Source organism: Salvelinus alpinus, chromosome 31 (assembly GCF_045679555.1).
Source record: "Salvelinus alpinus chromosome 31, SLU_Salpinus.1, whole genome shotgun sequence".
In the NCBI taxonomy this organism is placed as follows: Eukaryota; Metazoa; Chordata; class Actinopteri; order Salmoniformes; family Salmonidae; genus Salvelinus; species Salvelinus alpinus.
In genome coordinates this window covers 14662181-14687795 of record NC_092116.1, presented here as the reverse complement: position 1 = coordinate 14687795, position 25615 = coordinate 14662181, and the positions used below count along the sequence as shown (strand labels likewise).

Here is a 25615-nt window from a genome sequence, read left to right as displayed (position 1 = left end):
TGTCACGGATCCCCCCGGAACTGTGTCATTACGCACACCTGGTCCCCATTCCCACTGATTGTAATTCTTTAAATGTGCCCTTTGTGGAATCATTATGTGAGTGTATATTACTGGTCTCGCCCCGGTGTATTTATTCAAGGTACTCCTCACTCTTTTGTTTGGGTTTCAACCCTGTGTTTTGTATACGTGTTTGTTTTTACATGGCACGCTGTAATTTGGGTAAATAAAAAACCCTATTACGCATTCCTGCGCCTGTCTCCCGATCCCGTTAGACCAACGTAACAATGGAACAACAGATTCATGTATTTAGCCCCTTATTTTTGGCAATAAACAGTCTCCATATATACTGTCACACCCTGGCCTTAGTTATCTTTGTTTTCTTTATTATTTTAGTTAGGTCAGGGTGTGACATGGGGAATGTTTGTGTTTTGTCTCGTTTCGGGTGGTTATATCGAAAAGGGGGTGTTGGGTTTAGTGTATGGGTTTGTGTTGTGTGAATGTTTCTAGGTATGTCTATGGTTGAGTGAATGTTTCTAGGTATGTCTATGGTTGCCTGAGTGGTTCTCAATCAGAGACAGATGTCGTTCATTTGTCTCTGATTGGGAGCCATATTTTAGGCAGCCATAGGCATCATGTTTTTGTTGGGTCATTGTCTAGGTCTGTGTCTGTGTCTAGGTTGCATGTTTGCATTTTGTTCGGTTATAGCTTCACGGTCGTCTATTTGTTGTTTTGCTTCGTTCGTTCATCTCCTAAATAAAGAGAAGATGTATTTTTTACACGCTGCGCCTTGGTCCTCTCTCTCTCCCTTGGACAATCGTGACATATACAGTACCAGTCAAAAGTTTGGACAAACCTACTCATTCCTGGGTTTTTCTTTATTTTAACTTTTGTCTACATTATAGAATATTAGTGAAGATGTCAAAACTATGAAATAACACATATGGAATCATGTAGGAACCAGAAAAGTGTTAAACAAATCAAAATACATTTTAGATTCTTCAAAGTAGCCACCCTTTGCCTTGATGACAGCTTTGCACACTCTTGGCATTCTCTCAACCAGCTTCACCTGGAATGCTTTTCCAACAGTCTTGAAGGAGTTCCCAAATATGCTGAGCACTTGTTGGCTGCTTTTCCTTCACTCTGCAGTCCAACTCATCCCAAACCATCTCAATTGATTTGAGGTCGGGTGATTGTGGAGGCCAGGTCACCTGATGCAGCACTCGATCACTCTCCTTCTTTGTCAAATAGCCCTTACACAGTCTGGAGGTGTGTTTTGGGTCATTGTCCTGTTGAAAAACAAATGATAGTCCCACTAAGCACAAACCAGATGGGATGGCGTATCACTGCAGAATGCTGTGGTAGCCATGCTGGTTAAGTGTGCCTTGAATTCTAAATGTTTTACCAGCAAAGCACCATCACACCTCCTCCTCCATGCTTCACGGTGGGAAACACACATGCGGAGATCAAAGACACGGTGGTTGGAACCAAAAATCTAAAATTTGGACTCAACAGACCAAAGGACAGATTTCCACCGGTCTAAAGTCCATTGCCCATGTTTCTTGGCCCAAGCAAATCTCTTCTTATTGGTGTCCTTTAGTAGTGGTTTCATTGCAGCAATTCAACCTCGAAAGCCTGATTCACGCAGTCTCCTCTGAGCAGTTGATGTTGAGATATGTCTGTTACTTGAGCTCTGTGAAGCATTTATTTGGGCTGCAATCTGAGGTGCAGTTAACTCGAATGAACTTATCCTCTGCAGCGAGGTAACTCTGGGTCTTCTTTTCCTGTGGTGGTCCTCATGAGAGCCAGTTCCATCATAGCATCCACAGGTACACCTCCAATTGACTCAAATGATATCAATTAGCCTCAGAAGCTTCTAAAGCCATGACATAATTTTGGGGAATTTTCCAAGCTGTTTAAAGGCACAGTTAACTTAGTGTACGCAAACTTCTGACCCACTGGAATTGTGATACAGTGAATTATAAGTGAAATCATCTGTCTGTAAACAATGGTGTGAAAAATGTCTTGTGTCATGCACAAAGTAGATGTCCTAACCAACTTGCCAAAACTATAGTTTGTTAACAAGACATTTGTGGAGTGGTTGAAAAACGAGTTTTAATGACTCCACCCTAAGTGAATGTAAACTTCCCACTTCAACTGTATATATAAGTTGCCCATCCCTGCTATAAACCAATACAAGAGTTTTGTTATGTGTGGCTTGTTTGTTCAGGCTTGTTTACTTTTTGTTGTTGCAATAACATTGTTGCACGACATGACCTGTTTGTATAGTTGGACCAAGGACTACCAGGTAGGTCAGTGTTACATTAGCTTCAGCATTTCAATTGTCTGCTTCTCAGACAGGCTGTTTCAGAATGATCATTTCCCACAATTTAAGAACAATGGAAGGAGACAGAAGGTTCTGTGAAAAATGACTCCAAGACCAATACCAGACAATGCTGTTATGACTTATTATAATTTGTTACAATGTTATAAAATGTTGTTAGGGTTTATAGGTTAGGGTGTAGGGGTTAGGGTGTAGTGATTTGGGCTAAGGAGTGTATAATTGTCTATGAGACCTGACTGTGTGCTGTATCTCTCCTGTCCAGCAGCCAACACGTTTCCGTATGTGAAGAAGCGTGTGGAGGTGTTGGGGGAGAAGCAGGTAGAGCTGAAGCCTGTGGACGTGGCCATCGACGAGATGCAGGCGCGCACCGCCGAGCTGACCAAACTCTGCTCCTCCCAGGAGGTGGACATGATCCAGCTGCAGCTCAAATTGCAGGGCTGTGTCTCTGTACAGGTAGACTAGACCTTACTGTGACTACATCACTTTGTGCATGCAGCTAGTGCATGCAGCTAACACCACAGACATTAGACCTTAACACAGTGGTATTCAACATTTGCCAGCGGGGACCTCATTTTTTTCCACCAAAATGTCTCGTGACGCCACCCATAATCTAATGACACAACCTTAAAGGAGCAGTTTTTGTTTTTTACAACCAAATGTCCGTTTTTTATGACATGTTATAGAAGGGTCCAGACACCTTTTTGTGTGTTTTTCCTATTTTCATTTTTTACTTGCCCCAAACAGCAAATCACTTCCTCATCATCGTTGTGTAATATGGGGGCCACAAAAAAAACATGAAAGGCTCCAAAAACACCCAAATAGGTCATTTTAGAAACGGCAAAGCTCTCAGTATAGTGATGCAGGTCTATAGATGTTGTACACGTGAAATTGGTTCTTTCCGAACTTGATCATCCATTTTGTTGGGACTCGAGCGATACCTCTCCATCCATTCTATAGGTAACTTCCAAAATAAACAATTGAGGGATACAAAGTATATTGAAAGCACACAGGAAGTTCCAGACACTTGTCGATTCTACGCCAAGGCGCATTGAAGCTGTTCTGGCGGCTCGTGGTAGCCCAACACCCTCTTAAGAAAGGGAAAGGGGGATACCTAGTCAGTTGTCCAACTGAATGTATTCAACTGAAATGTGTCTTCCGCATTTAACCCCTTCCCCTCTGAATCAGAGAGATGCGGGGGGCTGCCTTAATCGACATCCACGTCTTCAGCGCCCGGGGAACAGTGACACTTTATGTTGGTGTTTCCTTTATTTTGGCAGTTACCTGTAGCAGCAGGCGATACTGAGAATAGAACAGCTGGATCGGAGAAATGTCTTGTCGCGCAAAAGGAAATATAACATTCCAGATAAAGCATGCAGCATGTTGCTGTTTGTTTTTTACTCTACCACGCTAGTCCAGGGCTGCTCAACCATGCTACTGGAGAGATACCGTCCTGTAGGTTTTTGCTCCAACCCTAATCTAACACCTGATTCTAGTAATTTGCTGGTTGGTGGATAAATTGGCTTAACCAATGATGTTATTTCTGTGCTGCGTGTTGATAAGGATTTCATTGGCTGTGGATAGGCAGCATAGGAGTTCCCATGCACTACCTGAGGGTGAAGCTGAATGCCTTAGATATTCAATACTTTTAAAGATTGTTACTCATGCCCTTGTCTTGTGCGCCACAGGTCAATGCAGGTCCTATGGCGTACGCCAGAGCCTTTCTGGACGACTCCAAAACCAGCAAGTCCAACAATAAGAAAGCCATAGAGCTGAAGGAGGTGTTCAGGTATGTGTAGAAAGCCATAGAGCTGAAGGAGGTGTTCAGGTATGTGTAGAAAGCCATAGAGCTGAAGGAGGTGTTCAGGTATGTGTAGAAAGCCATAGAGCTGAAGGAGGTGTTCAGGTATGTGTAGAAAGCCAGAGAGCTGAAGGAGGTGTTCAGGTATGTGTAGATTCAGCTCCGGGCATAGTTACCCACCCTACCAAATATCATCTACACCCAAAAGTTCAAACTCAAGTTTTGGAGCAAATAATGAAATATGTCATTGTCTTGATGGAAAACCATTCATTTAGAATTGTATGTCTTATGACACCTGCTGAGTACCATCCTTTGTACCCATTTAACTTGTGTGTGTTTTCGTGGGTGTCTTGTCTATGCAGGAGGTTTGTGGAGGCCTGTAGTATGGCGCTGGACATAAATGAGCTTCTAATCAAGGAGGACCAGTTTGAGTACCATGAGGGCCTGAAGGGAAACTTCAAAGACATTGTTAAGGAGCTGTCAGACATCATCCATGAACAGGTGACATGGGGGAGGTGGCTGTCAGACATCATCCATAAACAGGTGACATGGGGGAGGGGGAGGTGGCTGTCAGACATCATCCATAAACAGGTGACATGGTGGAGGTGGCTGTCAGACATCATCCATAAACAGGTGACATGGGGGAGGTGGAGGTGGCTGTCAGACATCATCCATGAACAGGTGACATGGGGGGAGGGGGAGGTGGCTGTCAGACATCATCCATAAACAGATGACATGGGGGGAGGGGGAGGTGGCTGTCAGACATCATCCATAAACAGGTGACATGGGGGAGGTGGAGGTGGCTGTCAGACATCATCCATGAACAGGTGACATGGGGGGAGGGGGAGGGCTCCCCTTAATCATAACCGCTGTATACACAGTCAGCCTTACCAATGCACACAAGATGACTTCTGACCACACTCTCTCTAGAGGTCTCACGTCTGTGCTTCTCCTACTCTCATCCTCCTCTCCTCCCCCTACTTCTTTTGATCAAACACCAGACTTAGGGGTGGTTTGTGTAATCTTAAAAGTTGACAAGGAAGTTTCATTTTCACTGTAAGAAGCCACCTGGTTGTGACAGAGTTGCTAGAGTGTCAACCAGTGTTGCAACCAGCTGGTTCTACAAAGACAGTTTCTATTATGAGTTATGTTTACCCTGGATCCTGCTATGATAAGACGGAACAGGTCTGGTCGCATCCTTACTTCGCATCAACAGCTCAATCCAAAATAGTCCCCACCCCCCACCCCTACCTTTGAACTGAAAGAGAGGCTCCTTTTGTAGGGGAAGCCCCTCCCATCAGAACATACCAAACACAAATTAATTAAGCAATTACCATCGTCAAAGCCTACATTTTCCACTCAGCTAAACATATTGAATCATATACCTTTGCAATCTGTTTCTCATGATACAATATAACACATTTACAAAATCTCATCCCTACTGACATGGTGTCTTCCAAAATGCCCATTCACGTGAACGAGCCATTTGGGACAGACACTACAAAGCCAGCCCGATTACCGTAGCTCTGGTCCTTATCCCAGCCCGATTACCGTAGCTCTGGTCCTTATCCCAGCCCGATTACCCTAGCTCTGGTCCTTATCCCAGCCCGATTACCCTAGCTCTGGTTCTTATCCCAGCCCGATTACCGTAGTTCTGGTCCTTATCCCAGCCCGATTACCGTAGCTCTGGTTCTTATCCCAGCCCGATTACCGTAGTTCTGGTCCTTATCCCAGCCCGATTACCCTAGGTCTGGTCCTTATCCCAGCCCGATTACCGTAGCTCTGGTCCTTATCCCAGCCCGATTACCCTAGTTCTGGTCCTTATCCCAGCCCGATTACCGTAGCTCTGGTCCTTATCCCAGCCCGATTACCGTAGTTCTGGTCCTTATCCCAGCCCGATTACCGTAGCTCTGGTCCTTATCCCAGCCCGATTACCGTAGTTCTGGTCCTTATCCCAGCCCGATTACCCTAGTTCTGGTCCTTATCCCAGCCCGATTACCCTAGCTCTGGTCCTTATCCCAGCCCGATTACCGTAGCTCTGGTCCTTATCCCAGCCCGATTACCGTAGTTCTGGTCCTTATCCCAGCCCGATTACCCTAGCTCTGGTCCTTATCCCAGCCGGAAGCTACCGATCGGAGAGGAACAGAACCAAACAAACAGCGCGCTGTTGCTTAATTAAATTAAACATGAACGCTTGTCTGTATATTATTTTTACCATAACAAACTGTTACTGATGGGAGGTAAGAATAAAGTGTGTAATGTATGTAATAAGATAGCGAAATTAACTTGTGTGTCGACCCACATTGCTAACGTGTAGCTGATGACGGAGCCGGGAGGGGGCGATGAGTGTGTGTGAGTGTACCAAAAGCTGCCCGCGGGCCAGTGACGAACTTCTCCGAAACACACACACACACACTACCCTGCCCTATTCCAAGCAACAGTATTTATCACCACTCCTCCTTGTGCAAGACCTGTCAAAAATTCTTAATATGTGCCGCATCTACTGTATTTCCTACTCTGTATTTCCTACTGTTTTTACTCTGCAGTCCGTAATGTAAACAACAACAAAACGACCGCCACTTATTTAGCTATACAGTTGAGGGATGGGGCTAGGGAAGTGTAGGCTAATCCCTCTCAAATAGACAAGGACTGAAAGTCCATGGCATCCACATGAACGTTATAACCATATTGTGAAGCTCTACATTGTTAAAATAACCTTTTATATTTAAGCGTATGTGGTACTAAGCTCATGAGGCATTTGTAGGTTATATTCTTGAAGGATCATTGGCTGCCGTATATATCATTAATTCAAAAGTCCAACAATGAATGTCCAAATAAGACTAACTTTAAGCAGAGTATATAATGGTGCTCTTTGTTCTGTCTTTTACTTTCCTTTTGTGTCTATAACGATAACTTTTCCCTTTCTTCTGTCTATGCTGTCCCTTGCTGTGCCTTAGATTTAAGGAGTGCCAGGTAATTTGATGCCCTCTGTGGGGTAACTTTAGATATTCATTTCTACATGGTTGATGAAACACAAACCTGTTATCTCCCGTTTATCACGGTCAGTGAGAGAAGCAGTCAGTGGGTTGATACACTGTTTGTGGCAACAAATGAAATGAAATTGTATTTGTCACATGCACCGAATACAAACCTTACAGTGAAATGCTTACTTACAAGCCCAATACTTGATTTATTGTAGAGGGAAACAATGGCCTCTATTTTAATAAACTCCATTATATGTGGGTGTGTGTAGATAGTTGAGGAAATTGTTTTGTTTAATTTATTTTAGAATAAGACTAATGTAACAAAATGTGGAAAAAGTCAAGGGGTCTGAATGCTTTCCGAAGGCACTGTGGCGGTTTGACCAATGATGGTAACGATGTATGTTGTTGTCTACTCTGTCACCATAGATCGTCCAGGAGGATATGATGCAGTCACTGCTCCAGAACTCCTTACATGTATTCCGTGCTATCAGTGCGACGACTACAGACCTGGGCTAAAGTCTACAGACCACACATTTTTCACACAGAGTATAGCTATTTTTCACACACACACACGCACACATGCATTCTCCGCCAGCTGAACCTAAACCGGATCTGTCAGCTTCCTGGTAATGGCTGTCTTTTGTTATGATCAATGCAAAGCTGTTGTTGCCTTGCACACTGCATCAAATGGCTTGGTTGCTTGAGAGAAGTGGAAACATAACATTACACTTAAGTGCTGGAGTCTATCCTGCTATGCTCTAAGGTTGCTTATGTTATAGGAAAAAACAAACAGTAACCAACCCATCTGTCTGTACACTCTTAGAAAAAAGGGTTCCAATAGGGTTCCATGTGGAAACAGTTCTACATGGAACCAAAATAGTTGTACCTGGAACCAAATAGTGTTATTCAAAGGGTTCTCCAATGGGGACTGCCGACGAACCCTTTTAGGTTCTAGATATAGATGGGTTGGCTGACAACATCACGCAAATGATGTGTGCGCATCGATGTGGCCGGAAGGCGTGTGTTGATATGATTCTGAACGGTCAGATATCTAGCAGCAATGACAAGAAGCTGCCATGTGGGGAATCATAGGTGGCTCGTTTCAGCTTGTTGTGTCTTGTTATTGATACCATGTATTTGAGAGACAAGTGCTCATTGTGCAAATGTATTTATGTTTTCAATAAACATTTAGAGACTAAATACAGTTTACATGTTATCAACAGTCTAAGCCCACCCTGTCTGTTTTGTCCCATAGTTGCGCACGCGTCGGTTTTGTCGCTAAACAACCAACCCATCTATTAGATGTAAGGAAAATGTACAGTAAGGAAAGGAGATTTAATGAAGTATACTCTGATGTCAAATTGTCAGTCACTCTGTAATAACCCAATGCTCAGACAGTTACTTTAGTTGTTGAGCTGTGTTGTGTGTTCTGATATGGGGCCCCTGCTCTTTGACCGTAAGATTGATTAGCCTGGTCCCAGATCTCTTAGTGCTGTCTTGAGAACTCATAGGCTGCGTTGACACAGACAGCCCAATTCTGAACTTTTGACCAATTATGGGGAAAAGATCTGATCTGATTGGTCAAAAGACCAATTATTGTGGGACCAGGCTAATGGTTGTGATTTTATGCCTCTATCACAGAGGTATTCAAATCCTACCCTTCAAGGTCCGGAATACTGCTGTTTTTCCTCTTCTACCTGATAATTAGTTGCATACATCTGGTGTCCCAGATCTAAATCAGTCCCTGATTTAAAGGGGAAGAATTGAAAAAGTCTTTGAGGTCCAGGTTTGAATTTGAGGGCTGTATAAGCTAGCTGGTTCTAGTGATCTAGTAGTGCCTACATCTCTCCTCAGAAAAGTCTCCTGTTCAAGAAATAATAAAACTCCCAACACATGCTGATTGTACAGTATTTCACAAGTGCTACACTGAAATTAGTAGACTGCTGATGATAATAATTTGCAGATGTATATAATATATTGTTATGCTGTAAAAGAAGAAAAATGTGTATGTATGTAATGTATGTATTTATATTTGTACTGTTTTTGGAAAAAATGCATGGTTGCATCCGGTCTGGGAGAGAGGTGTTATTTCTCTGATTGTGTCTGACTTATTTGCCATTTTTAATTACACTATATATGTGTAAGTACAGGTGCTTGTTCAACATATTGCATGTTTGTAAAGCCATTTTTCAATAAAAACATATTTTAAAAAGTGGGTTGTATTGACCTCATTATTTTGTATTTATTTTAATGTTTATGTATTAACGTTATTAATGGATTTATTAACTTTTATTATGGTGCTTAAATTATACACGGGGCTCATAGCCTAAGCAGGGGTGGTGTATTACAGGTGTTATTGTGACTTTTTTTTTCTTGTCAGCGCTTTTTACAAACAGCTTTTATCCAATGAAGAAAACGAATGACTGACACTGTCAAATTGATGACATCCTACTGTCCTGTACTCTAGTAGGCCTAACATTGAGCTACAGTATGGCTCTTTCCCTCAAGCTCAACTCTGGACCTCGAAGCCAGCTCCACTGCTTATGTTTATTGTTTCCTCTAATTAGGGATTGATTTAGACCTGGCACACCAGGTTTGTGCAATTAGTTATCAGGTATAATAGAAAACCAGCAGGCTCCGACCTCGTAGGGTAAGAGTTGAATACACCTAGCATGCAAACTCCGCCCAATTTGCTAGTCCGGTGCACACTGTCACACGACATGGAATTATAACTCACTCGCTGGAGTAAATCCTGTGTTTGCTTTTGTTTTGTTTATCTGAACGTGAGGCACATGTATTGTTTTCTCAGGTAGGGGGACAACTGCTCGACAATTCTGGTGAACGTACCTTTGGAATTCAGTGCGAGTTTTGGGGAGGCGCGCTCCATCAGAATTACGCAATGGACAACATGATTTTGAAACATATGGAATTTCTCTTGGTTCTACAATACTTTATTCCTTTGATCACTCCAGAGGTTGCAGTTGAGAAAGGTATGCATGCGTTTATTTTTTCCCGATCTTTAATAGTCATATATGTAACCAGTTTGGTCATTTTCGGTAGGCAAGCATGACCTTGTTTGGAAAGCTAGAATTCCATGTTCATTTCCTGAAACCGACGTCAGCGACTGTGAAGTTCGTGTTTTTTAATTCTCTGTTTTAATCAAAGTGCATGTTGGGTCCCATGTAAATTCTGCATCCATTAAAATATATTTTGTTCATTTGACATGGACAAAGCCAGTGGTGTGAAGTACTTAAGTAAAAATACTTTAAAGTACTACTTAAGTAGTTTTGGGGGGTATCTGTACTTTTCTATTTTTTTGGACAACTTTTACTTCACTACATTCCTAAAGAAAATAATGTACTTTTTACTCTACATTTTCCCTGTCACCCAAAGGTACTCATTACATTTTCAATGCTAAGCAGGACAGGAAATGGTCCACTTCTAGCACTTATCACTGAATACGAATGCAGAATTTCAAATCAAATATTTTATTAGTCACAGGTGTAGACCTTACAGTGTTATGCTTACTTACAAGCCCCTAACCAACAATGTATTTAAAAAATATATATACACACAGTTGAAGTTTACATATACTTCATGTTGGAGTCATTAAAACTTGTTTTTCAACCACTCCACAAATTTAACTAACTATAGTTTTGGCAAGTCGGTTAGGACATCTACTTTGTGCATGACACAAGTAATTTTTCCAACAATTGTTAACAGACAGATTATTTCACTTATAATTCACTGTATCACAATTCCAGTGGGTCAGAAGTTTACATACACTAAGTTGACTGTGCCTTTAAACAGTTTGGAAAAATTCCAGAAAATGATGTCATGGCTTTAGAAGCTTCTGATAGGCTAATTGACATACTTTGAGTCAATTGGAGGTGTACCTGTGGATGTATTTCAGGGCATACCTTCAAACTCTGTGCCTCTTTGCTTGACCTCATAGGAAAATCAAAAGAAATCAGCCAAGACCTCAGAAAAAAAATGTAAACCTCCACAAGTCTAGTTCATCATTGGGAGCAATTTCCAAACGCCTGAAGGTGCCATGTTCATCTGTACAAACAATAGCACGCAGGTATAAACACCATGGGACCATGCAGTTGTCATACTGCTCAGGAATGAGACGCGTTCTGTCTCCTAGAGATGAACGTACTTTGGTGCAAAAAGTGCAAATCAATCCCAGAACAACAGCAAAGGACCTTGTGAAGATGCTGGAGGAAACGGGTACAACATTATCTATATCCACAGTAAAACGAGTCCTATATTGACATAACCTGAAAGGCCACTCGGCAAGGAAGAAGCCACTGCCCCAAAACCGCCATAAAAGCCAGACTACGGTTTGCAACTGCACATGGGGAAAAATATCGTACTTTTTGGAGAAATGTCCTCTGGTCTGATGAAACAAAAATAAACTGTTTGGCCATAATGACCATTGTTATGTTTGGCGGAAAAAGGGGGAGGCTTGCAAGCTGAGGAACATCATCCCAACTATGAAGCATGGGGGTTTCAGCATCATGTTGTGGGGGTGCTTTGCTGCAGGAGGGACTGCTGCACTTCACAAAACAGATGGCTTCATGAGTAAGGACAATTATGTGTATATATTGAAGCAACATCTCAAGACATCAGTCAGGAAGTTAAAGCTTGGTCGCAAATGGATCTTCCAAATGGACAATGACCCCAAGCATACTTCCAAAGTTGTGGCAATTAAGGACAACAAAGTCAATGTATTGGAGTGGCCATCACAAAGCCCTGACTTCAATCCTATAGAAAATGTGTAGGCAGAACTGAAAAGCGTGTGCGAGCAAGGAGAACTATAAACCTGACTCAGTTACACCAGCTCTGTCAGGAGGAATGGGCCAGAATTCACCCAACTTATTGTGGGACGCTTGTGGAAGGCTACCCCAAAATGTTTTACCCAAGTTAAACAATTTAAAAGCAATGCTACCAAACACTAATTGAGTGTATGTAAACTTCTGACCCACTGGGAATGTGATGAAAGAAATAAAAGCTGAAATAAATCATTCTCTCTACTATTATTCTGACATTTCAAATTCATATGTGGTGATCCTAAGTGACCTACGACAGGGAATTTGTACTAGGATTAAATGTCAGGAATTGTGAAAAACTGAGTTTAAATGTATTTGGCTAAAGTGTATGTGAACTTCCGACTTCAACTGTATATTTTTAACTGACACTAACAATGCTTAGTCATGGTTGGTTCAACCCCTCCCATGCAGACCAAGGAGCATCATAAGCCACTCTGGGTTCATCGTGTTATCTGCACGGGTTGTTGTCTTAACCCCACCCTGGCTTAGTTTCCCAGTTGCAAGGATAATTTTGAGACCATGAGGGATTACAGTAGGGGACTGAGCACGCACCCAAGGGGCCCATGTGTTGAGTATCAGCGTGGCGGATGTGTTGTTACTTACCCTTACCACCTGGGGGCTGCCCATCAGGAAGTCCAGGATGCAATTGCAGTGGGAAGGGTTTGGTCCCATGATCCTTTGCTTATTTATGAGCTTTGAGGGCACTACTGTGTTGAACGCTGAGCTGTAGTCAATGAATAGCATTCTCACATACGTGGTCCTTTTGTCCAGGTGGGACAGGGCAGTGTGGAGTGACATAGAGACTGCATCATCTGTTGATCTGTTGGGGCGGTATGCAAATTGGAGTGGGTCTAGGGTTTCTGGGGTAATGATGTTGTGAGCCATGACCAGCCTTTCAAAGTTCATGGCTACAGACGTGAGTGCTACTGGTCGGTAGTCATTTAGGCAGGTTACCTTAGTGTTCTTGGGCACAGGCAGTATGGTGGTCTGCTTAGAACATGTTGGTATTACAGACTCCGACAGGGAGAGGTTGAAAATGTCAGTGAAGACACTTGCCAGTTGGTCAGCGCATGCTCACAGTACACGTCCTGGTAATCTGTCTGGCCCTGCGGCCTTGTGAATGTTGACCTGTTTAAAGGTCTTACTCACATCAACTGCGGAAAAAGTGATCAGTCTCCCTGAATAGTTGGTGCTCTCATGCATGTTTCGGAGTTATTTACCTCAAAGCGAGCATAGAAGTAGTTTAGCTCGTGTCACTGGGCAGCTCTCGGCTGTGCTTCCCTTTGTATTGACGCTTTGCCTGTTTGATGGTTCGTCGGAGGGCATAGCGAGATTTCTTATAAGCTTTCGGGTTAGAGTCCCGCCTGTTTGAAAGCGGCAGCTCTAGCCTTTAGCTCAGTGCGGATGTTGCCTGTTTGTAAATGATGTCTGAGTATTGGAGTCTGCCCTTGGCTATCCATAAATTTTTTTAAACAAGAAAATGGTGCCATCTGCTTTGCTTAATATATGGAATTTGAAATTATTTATACTTTTGATACTTAAATTACATTTAATTTTGATACTTAAATATATTTTGAACCAAATACTTTTAGACTTTTACTTAAGTACTATTTTACTGGGTGACTTTTACTTGAGTACATTTCTATTAAGGTATGTGTGTGGTGTGTGTATACTGTTGCTCAAGTATCACAGTTCGATACTTTTTCCCACCACTGGACATAGCCTAATATGATTAGGTTTGTTCATTTTAGGGCTGTCGGAGAGAATCAGTTAAGTCTAACTTTTGCACAAAACATTTTTATTGTGATTATTGCGGTGTCTGAAAGCTTTCAAAATACACAGAAAACATCCCAGATACATAATCTATAGCTACAGCTAAAAACTATTTTAATGTAAAAAGAAGTTGACATTGAGGTTAAAGTGTGCTTTTTCAATTTACCAACATTTGCTTACTTTAGACAAAATCAGGACTTCAATATTCTTGCAATGTTTTTTTGTTTTTTTAACATAAAAATGTTAAATTACATAATTTAATTGAACCTTTATTTAACTAGGCAAGTCGGTTAAGTACAAATTCTTATTTACAATGACGGCCTACCCCGGCCAAACCTGGACGATGCTGGGCCAATTGTGTGCTGCGCTATGGGCCTCCCAATCTCTACCGGATGTGATACAGCCTGAATTTGAGCAAATTTGGAAGCAAGTCCTGCGATTAACGATATTAATCATTTGATAGACCTAATTATTTTTTGATGTAGCCTAATTATAAAGCATAATTGTGCTTATTGAGTGCATAGCCACGGGAAGTAGGGGTGCTGAGGGTACTGCAGCACCCCCTGATAAATCGATATGCAGATATCGCTACACTATTTCCTGGATGCTAAAATTCTAATATAAACTGAAATTAGGTGAACTGTCAAAACAAGTAAAGTATAGTGTAGAAAATCATTGTACCATCAAACTGCTGTTAAATATTTTCCATAACCAAAAATATTGCTGTGGTGCAAACAAACCCCATAAACTGCAGAGAGAACCATAACCAAACCTGTCCGCATCTATCGCTAAACCCACATGTAGGTAACAATCACTGTGGGGCGAATTCTAATTTAGAGGTTTCACTTCTCCCATGGAAATTAGGATTTGCCCCTTTTATGAAATAGGAATAGTGAACTCCTCTGAACGTCATCCAGCAGTCGATAAGGACACAGTTTACAATACAAACAATGTGCTGCTATTAATCTTGTTTTACGAGTTTCAAATGGTCATTTGAGTATTGAAATAATTAATGTTTGAAAGAATAATCAGGACAACATTCAGATCATCTTCAGTCTTTGTCAGATTCTATTTTTGTAGTCAAGACTAATGGCAATGCTTTGTTTCGCTCTCTCAGAGTTGGTGAAGAACTTCCAGTGTTCCCTCTACTCCTCTAAGGCCATGAACTGCAGCTGGCTTCCTGCCAATCAGACCGGAGATGACCTCCAGCTCTACTACTGGTGAGAAATATTTTACTTCAAATTCCTAATCACTCCCTACCCAAAGCAACGGACTGACAGTAAATGTGTGTGGGTTAAATCACTGGGGAAGCCAGAAAAATATATATTTCAACTTGTTGTGATAATTGTGTTCTCTATAACCTGTTAGTTCATATGCCTTGCGACCATTATATAAACTCAGCAAAAAAAGAAACGTCCTCACTGTCAACTGCATTTATTTTTGGCAAACTTAACATGTGTAAATATTTGTATGAGCATAGCAAGATTCAACAACTGAGACATAAACTGAACCAGTTCTACAGACATGTGACTAACACAAATGTAATGTGTCCCTGAACAAAGGGGGGGGGTCAAAATCAAAAGTAACAGTCAGTATCTGGTGTGGCCACCAGCTGCATTAAGTACTGCAGTGCATCTCCTTTTCATGGACTGCACCAGATTTGCCCGTTCTTGCTGTGAGATGTTACCCCACTCTTTCACCAAGGCACCTGCAAGTTCCTGGACATTTCTGGGGGGAATGGCCCGAGCCCTCACCCCGAAGCCCTCCGATCCAACAGATCCCAGACGTGATCAATGGGATTGAGATCCGGGCTCTTCGCTGGCCATGGCAGAACACTGACATTCCTGTCTTGCAGGAAATCACGCACAGAACGAGCAGTATGGCTGGTGGCATTGTCATGCTGGAGGGTCATGTCAGGATGAGCCTGCAGGAAGAGTGCCACATGAGGAACGAGGATGTCTTCCCTGTAACGCACAGCATTGAGATTGCCTGCAATGACAACAAGCTCAGTCCGATGATGCTGTGACACACCGCCCCAGACCATGACGAATCCTCCACCTCCAAATCGATCCTGCTCCAGAGTACAGGCCTCGGTGTAACGCTCATTCCTTTGACGATAACCGCGAATCCGACCATCAACCATGGTGAGACAAAACCGCGACTCGTCAGTGAAGAGCACTTTTTGCCAGTCCTGTCTGGTCCAGGGACAGAGGGTTTGTGCCCATAGACAACGTTATTGCCGGTGATGTCTGGTGAGGACCTGCCTTACAACAGGCCTACAAGCCCTTAGTCCAGCCTCTCTGTCTATTGCAGACAGTCTGAGCACTGATGGTGGGATTGTGCGTTCCTGGTGTAACTCGGGCAATGGTTGTTGCCATCCTGTACCTGTCCCGCAGGTGTGATGTTCGGATGTACCGATCCTGTGCAGGTGTTGTTACATGTGGTCTGCCACTGCGAGGACGATCAGCTGTCCTTCCTGTAGCGCTGTCTTAGGCGTCTCACAGTACAGACATTGCAATTTATTGCCCTAGTCACATCTGCAGTCCTCATGCCTCCTTGCAGCATGCCTAAGGCATGTTCACGCAGATGAGCAGGGGCCCTGGGTATCTTTCTTTTGTTGTTTTTCAGAGTCAGTAGAAAGGCCTCTTTAGTGTCCTAAGTTTTCATAACTGTGACCTTAATTGCCTACCATCTATCTGTAAGCTGTTAGTGTCTTAACGACTGTTCCACAGGTGAATGTTTATGGTTCATTGAACAAGCATGGGAAACAGTGTTTAAACCCTTTACAATGAAGATCTGTGAAGTTATTTGGATGTTTACGAATTATCTATGAACATGGTCAGGAAAAAGGGATGCTTTTTTGCTTATATATATGCAATATATATACAGTGAGGGAAAAAAGTATTTGATCCCCTGCTGATTTTGTACGTTTGCCCACTGACAAAGAAATGATCAGTCTATAATTTTAATGTTAGGTTTATTTGAACAGTGAGAGACAGAATAACAACAACAAAAAATCCAGAAAAATGCATGTCAAAAATGTTATAAATTGATTTGCATTTTAGTGAGGGAAATAAGTATTTGACCCCCTCTCAATCAGAAAGATTTCTGGCTCCCAGGTGTCTTTTATACAGGTAACGAGCTGAGATTAGGAGCACACTCTTAAAGGGAGTGCTCCTAATCTCAGCTCGTTACCTGTATAAAAGACAACTGTCCACAGAATCAATCAATCAGATCCCAAACTCTCCACCATGGCCAAGACCAAAGAGCTCTCCAAGGATGCAGGACACGTAGGACACGCTAGATAAACTAGTAATATCATCAACCATGTGTAGTTATAACTAGTGATTATGATTGATTTAGTTTTTTATAAGATAAGTTTAATGCTAGCTAGCAACTTAACTTGGCTTCTTACTGCATCCGCGTAACAGGCGGGCTCCTCATGAGGCAGGTGGTTAGAGCATTGGACTAGTTAACCGTAAGGTTGCAAGATTGAATCCCTGAGCTGACAAGGTAAAAATCTGTCGTCCTGCCCCTGAACAAGGAAGTTAACCCACCGTTCCTAGGCCGTCATTGAAAATACTTAACTGACTTGCCTAGTTATATAAAGGTGTAAAAACAATAAAAAAATCGGCAAAATCGGCGTCCAAAATTACAGATTTCCAATTGTTATGAAAACTTGAAATTGGCCCTAATTAATCTTCCATTTCGATTAATCGGTCGACATCTAGTTAGGACATCTACTTGGTGCATGACACAAGTCGTTTTTCCAACAATTGTTTATAGACAGATTATTTCACTTATAATTCACTGTATCACAATTCCAGTGGGTCAGAAGTTTACATGCACTAAGTTGACTGTGCCTTTAAACAGCTTGATGTCCAGAAAATGTCATGGTTTAGAAGCTTCTGATTGACTCAAATGATGTCAATTAGCCTATTGGAGGTGTACCTGTGGATGTATTTCAAGGGCTACCTTCAAACGCAGTGCCTCTTTTTGCTTGTGTGAGAGCAAAACTCATACATTTCCATTATTTGCAGTATCTACACTATCCACTTTGAAGTGCTGAGACAGAATGGCCATATAAGGAATGGAACATATATAATCAGGGCTCCGCCACCATTATAACTTAGACAGCTGTCTGATGTGGGCGTTAACAAGAAAGAACTGAGACGGCAAGATAATGGTGGAGAAAGGTCAAGGAGTTATTTTCATATAGGGGGAGGGGACTCTATACGTTATGCAAAGACAGAATACTATAAAGGCAGGGCTCTGTGATAAGCTGTTCAGTTGTTCCATGGAATTGCTCGGCTCTGTTACTTTGTAATAAAGTCTAACTGAATCTACAAGTTCCGGAATCTGCAAATATTTGACTCAATATTTTCCACAACACTTGACATCACGGGAAAATCTAAATAAATCAGCCTAGCCCTCAGGAAAAAAATGTTGACCTCCACACGTCTGGTTCATCCTTGGGAGCAATTTCCAAACGCCTGAAGGTACTACATTCATCTGTACAAACAATAGTACGCAAGTATAAACACCATGGGACCACACAGCCATCATACCGCTCAGAAAGGAGACTCATTCTGTCTCCTAGAGATGAATGTACTTTGATGCGAAAAGTGCAAATCAATCCCAGAACAACAGTAAAGGACCTTGTGAAGATGCTGGATGAAACGGGTCCAAAAGTGTCTATATCCACAGTAAAATGAGTCCTATATCGACATAACCTGAAAGGCCCCTCAGCAAGGAAGAAGCCAATGCTCCAAAACCGCCATAAAAAAAGCCAGACTACGGTTTGCAACTGCACATGCGGACAAAGATCGTACTTTTTGGAGAAATGTTCTCTGGTCTGATGAAACAAAAATAGAACTGTTTGGCCATAATGACCATTGTTATGTTTGGAGGAAAAAGGGGGAGGCTTGCAAGCCGAAGAACACCATCCCAACCGTGAAGCACGGAGGTGGCAGCATCATGTTGTGGGGGTGTTTTGCTGCAAGAGGGATTGGTGCACTTCACAAAATAGATGGCTTCATGAGGAAAGAAAATTCTGTGGATATATTGAAGCAACATCTCAAGACATCAGTCAGGAAGTTAAAGCTTGGTCGCAAATGGGTCTTCCAAATGGACAATGACCCCAAGCATACTTCCAAAGTTGTGACAAAATGACTTAAGGACAACAAATTCAATGTATTGGATTGGCCATCACAAAGCCCTGAACTCAATCCTATAGAAAACTTGTGTGCAGAACTGAAAAAGCGTGTGCGAGCAAGGAGTCCTACAAAACTGACTCGGTTACACCAGCTCTGTCAGGAGGAATGGGCCAAAATTCAACATTAGCCTTCTACATCTAGATCCATTTCGAACTTCCATCGTCTGATCCAATTTATGGTTGGATCAGAATCGGCGTTATAATCATTGAGAATTCAGTAAAAACACAAGTCCAAATCTCCATCCATGGCTAATTTAGGAAAGAGACCATTTTAGCTAGCTAGCCACCGGACGACAACACAACAACGAGATGCAACAATTCAAGTTGTTTCTGTCAATGACGTTTGCTCTCAATGCGATTTGATAGGAGTGATGCAAAATCAAAACTGGTTTCCCTTGTCACCCGTGTTTTGGTGTGCCAGGACCATTCACAGTTGAGCTCACTCGGTTTAGCTCAACGCTGATTGGCTATTTTATATATTTTTATCAAGGGAGGCCAAATGCTCGCTGGCTTCCCGTGCATTCAATGCTACGGGCAGCAACAATGTCAGTCTCTGTTGGACCAGACCGCTTCAGATAGATGGACTAAACATACAGAGACATAGGGATGCTATTTTGCTCGCTTTCTCCTGTGAGATACACTATATGCACAAAAGTATGTGGACACCCCTTCAAATGAGTGGATTCGGCTATTTCAGCCACACCGTTGCTGACAGGTGTATAAAATCAAGCAGACAGCCATGCGATCGCCATAGACAAACATTGGAAGTAGAATTGTCTTGCTGAAGAGCTCAGTGATTTTCAACGTGGCACCGTCATAGGATGCCACCTTTCCAACAAGACAGTATATCAAATTTCTGCCCTGCTAGAGCTGCCCCGGTCAACTATAAGTGATGTTATTGAGAGGTGGAAACATCTAGGAGCAACAATGGCTCAACCGCTAAGTGGAAGGCCACACAAGCTCACAGAACGGGAGTGCTGAAGCGTGTAGTGCGTAAAAAATCGTCTGTCCTCGGTTGCAATACTTACTACCGAGTTCCAAGCTGCCTCTGGAAGCAATGTCAGAACAATAACTGTTCATCTGGAGCTTCATGAAATGGGTTTCCGTGGCCGAGCAGCCGCACACAAGCCTAAGAGCACCATGCGCAAATGCCAAGCGTCGGCTGGAGTGGTGTAAAGCTCACCGCAATTGGACTCTGGAGTGATGAATCACGCTTCACCATCTGGCATTCCGACAAACGAATCTGGGTTTGGCGGATGCCAGGAGAACACTACTTGCCCGATTGCATAGTGCCAACTAAAGTTTGGTGGAGGAAAAAAGGTCTGGGGCTGTTTTTCATGGTTTGGGCCTATCCCCTTAGTTCCAGTGAAGGGAAATCTTAACTCTACATTATTCAATGACATTCTAGAATATTCTGTGCTTCCAACTTTTTTGGGAAGGCCCTTTCCTGTTTCAGCATGACGATGCCCCCGTGCACAAGGTGAGGTCCATACAAAATGGTTTGTCGAGATAGGCGTGGAAGATCTTGACTGGCCTGCACAGAGCCCTGACCTTAAACCCATCAAACAACTTCTGGATGAATTAGAACACCGACTGTGAGCCAGGTCTAATCGCCAAACATCAGTGCCCTACCTCACTAATGCTCTTGTGGCTGAATAGAAGCAAGTCCCTGCAGCAATGTTCAACATCTAGTGGAAAGCCTTCCCAGAACTCCATATTAATGCACATGATTTTGAAATTAGATGTTTGACGAGAAGGCGTACACATACTTTTGGTCATGTAGTGTACATTCAGCCTCTTGTGAATTGAAGGACATATTGTGACATATCGTGGCTGTTAGGAGTTACAGGATATTTTTTTATTATGTTTGTTTTTAGCTACATTCATCATGTGAATTTGAAGTTTTGTATCAATGTTTCAGATTGTTATGGTTACTTCAGTTAAACCCTTATAATTACCCCTGGAAATGCCATGGTGTGGGAATAATGCCTTAATATGCTCTGAGAGCATTATTGAAGCTAGTAGTCGAGCACAATTTGCTAAAGACCAAGTGGCAATAACGTTTTTGCAGATAGATTTGGACCCATGCAAACCGTTAAGATGGTCTGCGGTAACAATGACTGTCCATTTTGTAGAGTAATTAGAAACGTTTTTTTACATGTGCATTTCCATTGGGATTTCACTTTAAAACTATTTAAGAGATTATTTATTGTGCATAAATAAAGAGACGAAAGATTTTTTTATTTTATTTACAGGTACGTTTTTTGGGGAAGCCTTGCTTCCCTTGGCATCCATTAGTACATGCCACTGCAGACTGAACTGGTAAAATAGCTCCTGGCACACTGAATATTTGCAAGTGAAACATGAATTGCCAATGGTCACATAGGCCTAGAGACCTTTGCCAAGGCTTCTTCTACCAATTCACTTCATATTTTGTTTCTCCTACACATCCTACCCATCATCTTAGACGTCATTAAGCTTCAGGAGTGCAAAGGTTCTTCTATCAATTCAACTGACAAGCAATGGCACTGAACCCAACCTAGATGTAAGTGTCAGTTGAGCTGAGCAGTGACAGATTCTCATCCCTAATGTTTCAGGTACCCTGGTGAATCCCACAAAACAGCATGCAGTGACTACAAGGACAGAGCTGGTGAGAAGACAGGATGTCGCCTGAGAGGAGACTTCCTTGAACATGATGTCTACTTCCACTTCAATGGGACTCTCAATGGTGTGTCTGTACAGAAAACCTTCCGGGTGTGTCCTGTACATTATGGTAAGAAGAACTACTTTTTTAACAGTTAAAAATACACGTTTGTGATATATCCTCATAGTATGACCGGAAAACCATGAATTCTAAAACTATTTATTGAGGTATACCAACTAATCAGTAATTACATGACACTACCCAACTCTCAAGTAATATTCAATATTGTTGATATTACCAATACTCTCAATTATCTAATGGTCTACTGTATGTCCGATTCTCTTCAGTCAAGCCCCCGGCCCCTAGGGTTAAGATCACAGAGGAAGGAAAGGATCTCATTCTGAGCTGGGACCCTCCGGACTTAGCCGCTCACCACTGCTGGGTTTACATCTTAAACTACAGCAAGTGTCAAGAGTTTCTGGTAAGCAATGGATGTGTGGATATTTTTATTTATTTATATAACCTTTTACTTATCCAAGCAAGCTAGTTCTGAACAAATTCTTATTTACAATGACAACCTGGTAAGTGCAGACAATTTCTTCTGTTGCACTTCCCAGAAGAGTTTTCAATAGTTTCATTTTTAATTTAACCTTTGGTTATTTATGGTTCACTCGGCCATTGTTGGACAGATTAGTTTCACTGAGAAAATCTATTTTGCAACAGAGACCTGATGTTCAAAACCTGTGAATGTAATAATGCAGAATGATTCCTTAACCGATAACGAGGCCTAAGTTTATTTGTTTATCTGGCTACAGACAGTATATAGGTCAGATGAAGGGTTGGGCGTTCTGGTATTGTCACCATGAGATGGGCTACTAATCTGAATTACACCAATAAAAATACAGCTTTAGTCACTGGAACATGTTTACACTGCTTTTACGGACATAAAGGGCCGTGTGTTTGTGCACATATCCTTGCACGTTTTAGTGAAATGGTACCATTATCGGAGTTCCAGTCAATGTGTTGTGTGTGTGTTTCCTCCAGAGTAAGGAGATACGATACGAATATGATAATGTAGCTGTGTACGTGCCGTACGACCTGAGATGCCAATACAGAGTCCAGGTTAAAGCAGTATATCAGGAGTCATGTGGGGCTGGAGGGAGCGACTGGAGCCATGTTGAACTTTATGGTACTTACTCCACTTTCTTTCTCCACACTCTCTCTGGCAGGACACAGTCAGTGATATAATAATATTAACATTGAAATATTTTAAACTTTCCCTGTATCAAATAAAATGGAGGATGAAGAAAAAGTGTATATTATACCATTAGTCTATGAAAATATTATAAACTGGGTGGTTCGAGCCCTGAATACTGATCAGACCGTATACCACGGGTATGACAAAACATGTATTTTTATTCCTCTAATTACGTTGGTAGCCAGTTTATAATAACAATAATGCACCTTGGGGCGTTTGTGGTATATGGCCAATATGCTAAAGGGTGTATCCAGGCAAATCAAAGTTTATTTGTCACGTGCGCCGAATACAACCTTACATTGAAATGCTTACTTACAGGCTCTAATCAACAAAGCAAAAAAGGTATTAGGTGAACAATGGGTAAGTAAAGAAATAAAAACAACAGTAAAAATTAACAGTAGCGAGGCTATATACAGGCACCAGTTCGTCGGGCTGATTGAGGTAGTATGTACATGTAGATATGGTTAAAGTGACTATGCATATATGATAAACAGAGAGTAGCAGTAGCGTAAAAGAGGCGTTGTGCGTAAGAGCCCTTAGCTGTGGTATATTGGCCATATACCACACCCCCTCATGCCTTATTGCTTAAGTATATGACATTATAATAGAATTGTGTACTGTTGGCTAAATGTAATAGACTTCTAATCTAATAATGACTAGAATTAGACCCAGTCACTGACGTTTTGCTTGTGTTCCTTTCAGGTGTGGAGGATCTTCATGTTGATTGGTCGATGACTGTGTGTGCCATCCTCATTCCAGCTGCAGTTGGCCTATTCATCATCCTGTTTCTTTGTTGTTTCATGAAGTAAGTCAACCTACATCATGGGTCTACATTCTGTCGTGGGGGGGGGGGTTGTCTAAATAGAATGCTATCTTGTGTTTTCACTTAAGCAATTTACATTTTAGTGATTAGGGTTTTAATTGTGGCCTCTTTGGTTCTTTTCCAGGCACAGAGAGAAGCTTTTCCCCAAAATTCCACAGCCTTCCTGGATTTTGAAGGACATGCTGATCAGCAATAAGGAACAGAAGGTGAGAACAGCAACAGCATCTTGTATTATTAGCAGTGGTCTAACAGTAAGGGGCTAGCTGATGTTATAGGACTTCACTAACTAGAAATGCTAACATCAGCGTATAGAGTCCATACTGATATTGAACTTCCTCTTTACAATTCATCCACGTTGCCCCATGACCCTCACACACACTAACACCCCCCCCCCCCCCCCCCTGCCTTCCAGAGCTCCATAGGGAATCTCTATGTCCCGGTAGAGGAGGAGGTGGAATGTAAGATCAGCCTAGAGAAAGACCCTCCTCTTCTCATGATGCAGCCTGACCCCTGAGAGACTACACACTGACCCAGTTGTGATTACTACAGTACAGACAGATGCATCCGGTATGACCTGGGAGCCAGGTGATTTCAGTGTCATTGACCGACACTCAGAGCAAGCCATGTTAAGGTGGACCCCAACTGCATTGCTGAAGAATGACAGGACTTGGAGCTCCGCAGTCGATGGACCACTTTAACAAGTTGGACACAGACGGAGAGTGTGTGGAGTATGGACTGTGGAGAGTAAACTCCGGAGAGTAGACTCCTTTTCCTGTGTTTTTCCTAGGACTGTTTTGAGGCGTTGACGCAATGACTCCTGTATTGTTCTGAGTAACGTATGTTGAGGGGTGGGGGGGGGGGGGGTGTGTCTTGTTTGTTTGGGAAGATACTAACAACTGTTCTCATGAACATCATGCATCCCACGGCTTGGGGTCGTAGGTCAGACGTTATCAGAAAGCCAGTGCAGGAAACGAGGAGGCGCTGGGCTCATAACCCTCACTCCTCGACCAAATGGAACATTAGTAGGCAGTGCCCAAAGATATGCCCAGGCAGCATTGCAGGCTTTATCTGACTGATCAACCCTGTTCATCATGTAGTGATTTAGGGGACACTTACAAAGAGGACTGGAACCAGGGATCCTCTGTGGAATGAGTTTACTATATGTGCCATAAAAGTCCGGACCTCTTGGCAGGTGCTTTATTAAAGGAATACTACACTAAAAAACGATTTTGTATTTTTTCCATTAGTTCACCATAATATAATCACCCCCAAAATATGCATATATCAGCAATGACATTTTTCAAGAAAGCACATTTAGTAGAGCAAAAACAATCCTTGATGCAAAACGCAACAACACTAAAATATGTTTTTTGAGGATTCCTTTAATGAATTTGATTACAGGGAAGCTACAATAACATGATCTCGTAGTGAGAGGTGCTATACAATACATATCAAAGGCAAGAGGCTATATGCCAATGTGAGCTAGCTTGTCAACCTACTGCAGTTTATCTACCACATCTCTTGCTATTAAAGGGATAGCTTCTGTGTACATAGTAGCTATGTGTAGAATAGGTGGTACAGATGTGTGTGTGTGTATATTGTAAAATGTACAGTATAATGTAGTGGGGGCTGTTGTGGGGAGGACAGCTCATAATAATGGCATGAAACACATGGAAACCATTTTTGATGTATTTTATATTATTCTGCTCCAGCCATTACCAAGAGCCTGTCCTCCCCAATTAAGGTGCAAACGACCTCCTGTGGTATAATGTATATTTTGAGTTTTGCATGTCAAGGAAATATTTGGTGCAGTTCTTTTTATTTTTTATAAATTGTACGTGTTCTATATGTTTCCAGGTGGAACCTTGTTGGTCTTCTACGTGCCTGATTGAAATGAATCTCCACACACTCACTCATCTGGTATCATTCACATCAAATCTAAAT

General features: G+C 42.2%; 2 protein-coding genes across 7 annotated transcripts in view; both read left to right on the top strand.

The window, feature by feature from the left end:
* Nucleotides 1–9335, top strand: part of LOC139561653 (dedicator of cytokinesis protein 11-like) — a 120286-nt gene extending 110951 nt beyond the window's left edge. For 4 of the 6 annotated variants that reach the window (XM_071378901.1, XM_071378900.1, XM_071378899.1 and 1 more), the window contains 4 exons: nucleotides 2604–2794; nucleotides 4027–4127; nucleotides 4502–4640; nucleotides 7550–9335. In XM_071378901.1, the coding sequence (XP_071235002.1) occupies nucleotides 2604–2794; nucleotides 4027–4127; nucleotides 4502–4640; nucleotides 7550–7639 (521 nt within the window). In that variant the 3' untranslated portion in view covers nucleotides 7640–9335. Of the gene's footprint in view, nucleotides 1–2603; nucleotides 2795–4026; nucleotides 4128–4501; nucleotides 4641–7096; nucleotides 7113–7549 lie in introns of all 6 variants that reach the window. The other 2 variants (XM_071378902.1, XM_071378898.1) reach the window with 2 other exon arrangements.
* A 375-nt stretch (nucleotides 9336–9710) lies between these two features.
* Nucleotides 9711–24895, top strand: LOC139561655 (interleukin-13 receptor subunit alpha-1-like). The gene is made up of 8 exons (XM_071378904.1): nucleotides 9711–10113; nucleotides 14849–14951; nucleotides 21544–21719; nucleotides 21938–22071; nucleotides 22635–22779; nucleotides 23551–23653; nucleotides 23796–23877; nucleotides 24084–24895. The coding sequence occupies exons 1-8, from the start codon at nucleotides 10023–10025 to the stop codon at nucleotides 24183–24185; spliced, it is 936 nt and encodes a 311-aa protein (XP_071235005.1). The 5' UTR covers nucleotides 9711–10022; the 3' UTR covers nucleotides 24186–24895.
* The last annotated feature ends 720 nt before the right edge of the window (nucleotides 24896–25615 follow it).